Source organism: Alligator sinensis, unplaced genomic scaffold (genome assembly GCF_000455745.1).
Source record: "Alligator sinensis unplaced genomic scaffold, ASM45574v1 scaffold195_2, whole genome shotgun sequence".
Lineage (NCBI taxonomy): Eukaryota > Metazoa > Chordata > Crocodylia > Alligatoridae > Alligator > Alligator sinensis.
This window is the reverse complement of record NW_005842253.1, coordinates 1,225,336-1,235,350: the sequence shown is the minus strand read 5'-3', so window position 1 is coordinate 1,235,350 and position 10,015 is coordinate 1,225,336. Positions and strand designations below refer to the sequence as shown.

Genomic DNA, 10,015 nt, shown 5'->3' with positions numbered 1-10,015 from the left:
CCCGTCTGGGGCTCTCTGCGCCCACTCTGGGAACTTCTCGGTGACACCCCCCGACTCTCGGGCCCACCACACTGCTGCCCCCTTTCTCCCAGGGCTTGCCATGCCACTACCCTGTCTCGCCAGGAGCAACCACAGCACTCTACCCTGCTCCAGGGTTTATCGCAACACTAGCCTTTCTTCAGAGGCTCACTGTGCCTGCACTGGGCTTCCTAATAATATCGCCCCCTCTCTGGGGCTTGCTGTGCCCCTACTGGGCTTCCTAATAACACTGCCCCCCCCCGGGGCTTGTCGTGCCCGTGCTGGGGCTTCTCAAAGCTGCCCTTCTCTGGGGCTGGGATCCATGTACCCCGCAAGTTACGCCTTCACTGGCGCCAGCGTTCCCATACCACTGGGGTTTCCCCTGCAAATACTGCGCCCTCTCTAGTGCCCCCCCTCTGGGGCTCGTCGTGCCCGTGCTGGGGCTTCTCAAAGCTGCCCCTCTCTGGGGCTGGGGTCCACGTACCCCACAAGTTGCGCCTTCACTGGCGCGGCGCCTTCACTGGCGCCAGGGTTCTCATACCACTGGGGTTCCCCCTGCGAATACTGCGCCCTCTCTGGCGCTAGGGTCCCACCCTCTGTGGGTCCCTATGACTACACTGCGCCCGCGGGGCCCCCCCACTCCTCTGGGGGTCCCTATGAGGCCTCCTCCAACCCCTTATAGCCTCACCCAAACCACCGGTATAATATCAAAGCAGAACATAAACTCGAGCCTCCTGGCTATAACTCAAACATAAGGCACTGGGCCATAACAACATAAGCCTCCTGTCTGTAACTCAATATCATTGCTCCAGCCTCTGGAGCTCTCGCAAGCTATACTTGCTGTTAGGCTTTTCCTCCCATCCTAACTGCAGGAGCTCCTGCCCCTGTGGCTGCTGGCAGGGAACTGCTAGCCTGGCCTCAGCCCTGGGCTTTATAAGGGCCAGGCCCTGCCTCCTCCAGGCAGCTGGCTCTCCTTAATTGCCCTGGCAACCCACAGCTGTGCTCATTAGTGTCCTGCCAGGGTTCTCTCCCTGGCAGTTTCTCCTCTCTAGGAGCAGGAGCACGGAGGTGCCCTGTGACAAGCAGACTGTTGACTTGTAGTCAACTTCAGTCCTGCAAGTCCTTTTTCTGTAATTAAAGATGATCGAAAAACATTCACCACAGTCTTAGAGACAGGTTACCCATATGCAAAGAAAATCAGTTTTGGGTTTTGTTCTACTCTTCTTTGTTTTTATATGTTAAAATGCAACAGGTGCTTTAGACTGTATTGGAAGTGGAAGCTCTAGTAAACAAAAAAGAAAGAAAATAATTGTGTTTATTTAGAGCATCCAGAGAAAAGAAAGTGAAACAGTGCATCAAATGGCATATACAAATGATGAAAACAAGAAAAAACTCAGAAGGGACACCCTTGGAAGTAATGCAGAGAGCAAAACAAGACATTGAAACTGTAAATATCAACTTTCTTTCAGAAATACATTTGCCATATTGTTAATGTTGTCATTGATTAATTTGTTCATTCATTCAAAAAACTTAGGCAAAAATAATTTGTATTACAAATATAAATTCCTTATTTGACTTGGGTTACTTAAGGTTACTTATACTGGATCGTGCATCCACAGGTGCATCTCGAGTAGAGCCAGGGAGGTGATCCTCCCCCTCTATGCGACGCTGGTCAGGCCGCAGCTGGAGTATTGTGTCCAGTTCTGTGCGCCCCGTTTCAGGAGGGATGTGGACAACATGGAGAGGGTCCAGAGGAGGGCCACCCGCATGATCCGGGGACAACAGGGCAGACCCTACAGGGAGAGACTGCGGGACCTGAACCTATTCAGCCTCCACAAGAGAAGGCTGAGGGGGGACCTGGTGACCGTCTATAAACTCACTAGGGGGAACCAGAAGGGTTTGGGGGAGATGCTGTTTCCCCTAGCCCCCGCTGGCATAACAAGGAGCAATGGGCACAAGTTGATGGAGAGGAGGTACAGATTGGACATCCGAAAAAACTACTTCACAGTTAGGGCGGCTAGGAGCTGGAACCAACTTCCAAGGGAGGTGGTGCTGGCCCCTACCCTGGGGATCTTTAAGAAGAGGCTGGATACCTACCTGGCTGGACTCATTTGAGTCCCGTTTTTGTTTAGGGTTCTGTTGTTGTTCTCCCGCCCTGGCAGGGGGTCGGGCTAGAAGATCTATTAGGTCCCTTCCGACATTAAAACTATGAAACTATGAAACTATGGATAATTCAATCATTTGCATCTTCATTTAAAGAAAAGCCAAAAATTTGGATAAGACAGTATGTCAAAAATGAAATAATAAATAGATACCAAAGTTACTTTTTAAGCCTACAGTGTGCTATGCAAGCTGCTCTATGGTAGTTGATATATGTAGAAAACTAAAGCGAGAATTTTAAGAATTAGAAATTTATAGGTAAAATGTGGAGTTAAGTCTGCATCTAAACATGTGGCGTGATTTTTCAAAAATGTTGAGTATCTACCAGCCCCCCTTAACCTCAATATAGTTGTAGAATTCAGCCATTTGGTACAACAGTGTGAAAAATGGTGCCAGTCTAAGCATTTTTAAAAATGTTATGGAACTGACTTGGCAGAAAAAATAATTTTCAGTGTTTTCTGAGAATTAATGGAATCCAGGTTTTAATAATGAAAAAACGTTCATGTTTGGTTAGGCAGTATCGGACATTAGAATACCTGTAGAATGGAGGCCTATTTTATCATGAAGTAAATTTATCTTGGTTTTGGCTATTCTATTTTTAAATCTCTGATTTAGTGAATGAAAAAACCAGCAGCTCCAAATTAATGATGCTGTCAGTGCTGGACTAACTACCAACTGGCTGTGTCTACACAAGACACTGACTTCACAGTACCCCAATACTACTGAGCAGTAGTGTAACGTGGCCTGAAGCATGACACGACACTGCTGCACAATAGTAATGAGCTACTGCGCAATCAGTGTCACCTAAAAGCCATTCAGTGATGCTACTGTACAGTAATTTCAGTTACTGTGTAGTCATTTAGTACACTTTTAAATAAGTTTATACAAGTACTAAATGACTGCACACTCAGCGTCTCATGTAGACGTGGCCACTGTTGCCTTAAGAAACCAAGACTTGTTTGTTCATTTATGTAAGGGATTGCAAGGTATTGACTGGACGTAGTAGTAGGTTTACAAGCCTTTGCATACATGGGGTTGGGGAGATTATTTCATATTAAATGAAGTTATATACATAAAAGACCTCTGTTTGTATATTGCAGTTCCTTGGTAAGTAGCCACTGACCTAGTACTGCATAATTCAGGGCTTGGCAACATTTGAGAGCATTGGGCTAGAATACCCTAACTCGGATCGAAGATAGGCTGGCAGTAAGACTCAGCCACCACTACATCTCTCTGCTGCCTAACTGCAGCACAGCATGGGTGAAGCACCCAGCTCCTTGGCCATAGTCAGTATGGCGAAGTAGGGCACAGGCAAAGCCCCTGGGGACTGAACGCTGCCGAAGTCCCCACTCCATACACCAGATCCAGTGGCTCTATGAGTTGGATCTGGCCCACAGCCTGTAAGTTTCCAATCCCTGGCATAATCTGTACTTCTTTCAAGCAGCAGTAGTTTTACATCTTATTACATTAGGCAATACTAATGCTCATGTGATCACATCTGTACTGCATGCTATTTTGGCAGTCTTATAGCTGCTTTCACGTACTGCTTTGCACCCAGCACAAATCATCCAGATTATTTGTCCATGTGCCTGCTACCGTTCTGGCATCATGGTAAACATGTCACTTTTTGTTTTAAATCTGGTGTGAAGCCAGATTCAGTCTTTCTGTCCATACACACTTCTGGAATTAACATAGCTAGCATCTTGGTGGAACCCTGTACCAGTCCAGCTACACAAAGGTCCTAGGTCTCCTTGTTGCTTGGGAGGTGTGAAAATTCAGGGAACTCTGACCATTCAGATCTCAACCCTCTCTAAGGCTGTCTCAGTATTGCAGGTAATTTGCAGCACACAGGGTACAGTTATAGTTCAAGAAAGGTATTTCTCGATGCCTATTGAGGGTATTCTATAATTCCTATTATAGGAATATAATAATTATAGGAATTATAGGACTATTATAGGAATATATAATTATATAGGAATATAATAATTCCTATTATAGGAAGGTAGTCTATAATTCCTATTGGTGATTTTTCATCTACCCTTTAATCTCCCAAACACTTAATGGCCTGTAGCTACTTAGAATTTAATCAGTTCTTTTTACAAAGGTCCAGTGACAGGCTTCATACCCCATGGTTATGGGGGATAAGTAGGGTCTTCCAGAGTAATGGAGAAAATCAATTCCATTAATGTTCATAGAATAGCCACAGCAGCCAGTCTAGTTTTATCATTAAAGAAATACTGTATGAGTTCCTGAAAATCCCTATATCATGGCTTTTGCCAGACCAGCCAGCCCCAATTGATAATCTGGCCTTTAAGAATGTTGTAGAAGCCCTTTCCCCTTTAAGAATATAGAGGCCTTGCATCAGAAGCCTTGCATTAGAGGAATATGAATTCCATTAGTTGGCCCTGTGCAGTTAGGGATTTATGTGCATACAAACCCATCCTGAGGATTGATAAGCCATACAATATGAGGCAAAAGCATCTTTTTAATAACAAATGTGCTTCCATTGGAGCATCCCTAATCTGCCCACACCAAATTGATTAGCTGTTAGTGGGTAGGTGTTTGGGATGGTGAGCCTCCAGATGGCAGTGGCTGCACACTTCTGAATGAACAGGGAAGCTATCATGTTGATATGCTGCTGCTGCAACTTTTGGGTAAGCTCCCCACAGGAAGCAGTCTTGGTCATCCGAAGTTCTGTGGCTGCTTGTGAGTGTCCTAGGCACGCAAAACATTCCTTTCTCACTACCTGACATTATATGAGTCTAAAAATGACACTGCTGAAAATGACAATGTGGAACTGCTCCAAGAAATGTTCCTTCAGAAACTGTTAGTTGCGCTTGCCCTTGTCCTCATTCCGATTCTTCTCCTGGTATAGCATCATGCAAGATTGCTGTTGCTGCTACCAGAATCTCAACCAAGCTGCTCCGTAGCATGACAGTTGGCTCTCAGAGCTTCAGCCATCTGTCAGCAACATGTCAAAAGCATCTGCATAAACTGTTTTTTATTCCCAATTTCCAATGTGAAAACACATAGCACTGTTTTGTCCATAATGGCCAGCTAGTGCCATTTACAAATGGTGCTGACCTTCCCTCCTCCACCCCTGCTGCAGTCCTCACCCCTCCCCCCTAAAAAGACAGCTCAGGGACAGAAAGGAATTGTGGGATTTCGGAAGTTTGACTTCTGGATGCAGAATCACAGGGACTCCTGACAATCCCATCCGATGGTGTTGGAAGAATCCCCCAATGTCTTGTGCTACTGTTGAACCTTAAAGAACATAGGGTACCCAGCCACAGTGTTGAGTGCATAATTTGATGGAAATGTTTCAGAAGCAAAGTCCACAGTTAAGTAAAAGTTGGCTGTCCATTTGGAAATGGCTACTGCATGCTATCTATCAGGTAGCAATTACTATGCAGCATCTAACCCCCCCAATTCCATGTAGACAACCCTTAATGGATTTCAGTTAAATTTTTAAAGGCTTCTCTCAAATTTTGCAACAAGGTGCCAAGGCTTGTATATGTACTTCACAATAAACTTTATATAAGTTAAGCAAGAGCATAATCTCTGTAAGAGTCCTAGAATTTGTGAAAACCAAAAATGTATTATACTCTGTTTAACAAAGCCATCCATTCTATTATAACTCATAATATTCAAGACATGCTTAATAGCACAAAAATGTTAAAAACTAAGATTCTATCTTGAGAAACTGAAAAAATTATGAAGACTTATAAAATCTAACCTGGATTTCATTAATTTTCAAGATTTTACTCTAATTCAGTGAATTATATATGTGAATGTATATGACTCCTTCTTTTTCTTATTCTAGGAATGGACTAAGTTAATGTATCAATAGGAGGTTCAAATATCCAGAGATATGCTTATTGGCATACATGTAATTAGTGCAGTCAAAAATCTGCCCCTAAACTCAGGAGCCACTCAGCTATTTTTTGACTTAACAGAGTTGATTTTCAGCAGACAGCCTCTATTTTTGCACATGTAAAATTGTCTATAGGCATATCTGCATGTACAGTTGGCAGGAGAAAAACCTGTTTGTATTCCTTTGAACTGTTCTAACACAAGCACCTATTTAAATGTTCGAGTTTCCACCTGCAATCTATATGTGGTTTTGTGGTTGCAACCTCTACACTTGCGCACAAGTTATTTTTAAAGTGTTGTAGGTGCATGCATGTAGCTTTGCATGTATACAAATGGAGGCTGCTTACAAGCCCAGTTAAAAAGCTGGTTCATTCCATCTATGTAATGTTTCTTGCTGTTTATGATCTAATGCAAGATAAATTAGGCTTTTTTCCTAATTTTTTTCCTGACTCTTTTTTTAAACCAAAAGGTGGAAAAACTACAGGCTGAGCTAGCACAAATAAAACAAGAACTTCTTCAGGAGTATCGTTTCACTGCCTTCACAGGAGAACCTGTTTCCGATTCACCAAGAATGCAGCCTCGTAATATCTTTTTCAACATGAAATTTTAATTGCCTGAAATTCTTACAAGAATACTAGTCATGCAGTGTCCACCATTAGAAGACAACTGTATTGAAGCATGATTTAAAGTGTTCCTTTTATTTCTTCTCCTTGTTGATTGGATTTAACAAAGTTAAAGCTAGCATGATACACCATTCTAGATTATGCAGTCACTATGTAATTTCAGTAGATTTATAGTCACAGGGTTGTAAAGTGTTATGTTGTGTTTCTTTTATTGAATCTTTTTGTTCTTAGGGCCTCATTCATCAGAATTCAACTAAAACCTAAATTGAAATATGCTTTAATGGAAGTTTTGCTTAGCTAGTAACTTCAGAATTTTCCCCTTACAAGAACACTGTCTATACACAGTGCTAGGTAGATTAATAATACAAGAAAAAATACATGTCCAGCTATGCACTGTATATTAAGGTCATAGTCATAATAGAGCAGTGGTTCTCAACTTTTTTTGTACCAGGACCCATTTGTAAACAATGCTATGGCCAGTCCCAACCTAGCAAATAGTTTAAGTAGAAAACACACAAGTATTTGGGCACCAAGATACTTATCACACACTACAAGTTAAAGCAACTGAACAGTCTTAATTTAAAAGATGGAACTCAACATCAACAGGAAAACATTAACAGCAATATCAGCTTGTGGCCCTCCATTACTTCCAAATGACTTTCATCGCTGTACAATTTGCACAGTGCAAATTGCCAGTGCCCCTCACTCCCGACTTGCAGCCCCCTGGCCCTGCCGGTGCCCCTCAGTCCCAACCCATAGTCCCCCATCCCTTCCCAGATCTGCCGGTGCCCTTCACTCACAACTCACAACCCCTGGCCCTGCTGGTGCCTCTCAGTCCCAACCCACAGCTCCCCACCTCCCAGCCCTGCTGGTGCCCCTCACTCCTGACCCACTGCCTCTGACCCCAGACCCAAGCCCCCAGTGTGTAGGGCAGGGAGTGGGTGTGTATAGGGCACATGCCCCCCCCACATTAGTGCCTAACAGGCAACCCAAGCCCTGTTGCCAGGAAACAGAGCGGACCCTTTAAATCCAGAACCTTCTGGGTGCATCTGTCCAGTCGAGCAGGGGTTAAGGATTGAGCCCTGCCAGCTGGTCAGGTGACAGGAAGGGAAAGGCCAGAACCATGTAAACCTCAAGTGGAGAAGGCCAGCAGGGCAGCAGAGAGGGAGATTCCTGATGACTACAGAGCAGCTGCAGCAGCTTCCTTGGGAAGAATGTGCCACACTGTGATACAGAAGCACAATCACATGTAAACGGGCAGTTTGCCTCTCTTATTTTTATTTTCATTATATGGCCATAGGGGCCTATGGTTTATGTTTAATGTTAATGCTGGTGGTTTGTAGCTGAGGCTATAGGGGAGGAAGAGGCCTCATTAGCACTGAGGGGTGCCATGATAGAGGGCTCAAGAAGTCCTGCTGCACTAGGGGTGCAGCACTAGGGTCCATGAGCCCAGAGTCACTTGAAGGGAAGATAGGAGCCTTGAAGCCAGGTCCTAGTGGGTGGACATAGGCAAACAGCCCTAACTACAGAAAGGGGGGCAAACCCAGAGGGGGCTAAGGTCCCAACAGCCTGGCACCACGGGCACAGTGTAGAAGGGCCAGTAGGCTGGGTGTCATGGAGAGTATGAAACAAGCCTGAGTGGGCTAGAGAGCTAGAGCTTCCAAGTCAAGCCCTGCTTAGTGGGTTTTGATTGACAGGCCTAGCTAGAGAGAGAGGGGGTAAGCCCACAGTGGCTGAAACCCCAACATAAAGCTAAAATTATAAAACATTTGCAAGGCATGGGGCATGTCAAGGGAAGGTAGGAGAGTGCATTTTGCCCTTAAGGCAACAGCTCATCATCCTACAGGCAGTGAGCCTATCTGGGAACCTTTGGGTCAGCCTCCCTCTTTCTAAGAACCAAGTAACATCAAGTCATGGCAGGTGAGTAAAGTGGGGGGAAGCTGATTCCCAGGGAAGGAAAATACAGCAAGACTTAATGGGTACCCACTCAATGGCCTATAAAAAAAAAATGCATCCAAAGATGACACCCTGTCACAGTGCCCCACAGTGGGTATGGGGCTGCAGCTTGGCATGGGTAGGAGCTGCCTCCGTGGCCCAGCAGGTAGAACCCAGCACAAGAGGATGGAGCAGGAAAGCAAGACTCGTTGCTGCTGTTACCACTGCCAGGACTCCTGCACCAGCCATGCTGCCAGCACCATGAGGAGTAAAAGATGAGGGAGAGGGGGCTGCGATGTCCTCACCTCTTCCCACTGCTAGCTCTGCTCAGGCTACAGTTTTACCCTGCTGCCATCGCCTGACCACTGCCACCACCACTCCCCTCAGGCTGTGGCTCTACCTTGAAGGGGTGGTGGGCAGTGCGGGTAGCCTGAGAGGAATGGCAGCAGCCAGGTCATGGTGGTGGGGTAGAGCTGTGGCCTGGCGTGTGAGCAGCTCTGGGCAGGAAGTGGTGAGGGCAGCGTGGTCCCCCGCATCAATTACTCGAGCTGCTGGCAGCATGGTTGGTGTGGGGATCCTGGTGGCACATGCAGCAGCAACAAGACTCACCACCACACTCTGACCTCCCTCACCCTCTGGGCTGTGGAGGCAGATCCTGTCCTCGCTGGTCCAGCTAGGCTGCAGCCCTGTGCCTATGGCAGATGCACAAATTTAGTGGGGCATGTGCCCCCCTTCCCTCCCAACACATTGTCTATACCTCCCCCACCCCACTCCAGAGACTTACCTGCGCAGAGCTGCAGGAGTTGCTTTCCATGCTTCCTAGCTGCCTCGTGCATAGATTTCATAGACATTAGGGCTAGAAGGGACCTCGGAAGATCAAGTCCAGACCCCTGCCCAAAGGGCAGGAAGTCAGCAGGGGTCATCTGATCCCAGCAAGAGACATCCAAATGTCTCTTGAAGGCGTTCAGGGTAGGCGCTTGAACTACCTCCGGCGGCAGTCTATTCCAAACCTTGGGGGCTTGAACAGTAAAGAAGTTCTTCATTATGTCCAGCCTGAAACGGTCACGGAGGAGTTTGCAACCATTCGATCTTGTCATCACTTGGGGCGCTCTGAGGTTCCCCCAGATCCTGGTGAGCACCCCTGATAAACTTATAGGTGGCCATCAGATCCCCCCTGGGCCGGCGCTTTTCCAGGCTGAAGAGTCCCATAGCTCTCAGCCTCTCATCGTAAGGTCTGGTTCATGACCTCTTATCATGCGCGTAGCTCTCCTCTGCACTCTCTCATGCTTCTCCACATCCTTTTTGAATTATGGAGCCCAGAACTGGATGCAGTACTCCAGCTGCAGCCTTACCAAGGCCAAGTACAACGGGAGAATGACATCCTGGGATTTGCTTGAGAAGCATCT

The 10,015-nt window shown here is 46.1% G+C and overlaps 1 protein-coding gene across 6 annotated transcripts in view; it reads left to right on the top strand.

Annotated features, from left to right (window-relative positions):
- Positions 1–9,530, top strand: part of LRRC27 (leucine rich repeat containing 27) — an 81,726-nt gene extending 72,196 nt beyond the window's left edge. For 5 of the 6 annotated variants that reach the window (XM_025208823.1, XM_025208825.1, XM_006027582.3 and 2 more), the window contains exons 10-11: positions 1,342–1,465; positions 6,521–9,530. In XM_025208823.1, coding sequence (XP_025064608.1) covers positions 1,342–1,465; positions 6,521–6,661 — 265 coding nt within the window. In that variant the 3' untranslated portion in view covers positions 6,662–9,530. The remainder of the gene's footprint in view (positions 1–1,341; positions 1,466–6,520) is intronic. The other variant, XM_025208826.1, reaches the window with a different exon arrangement.
- Positions 9,531–10,015: the final 485 nt, after the last annotated feature.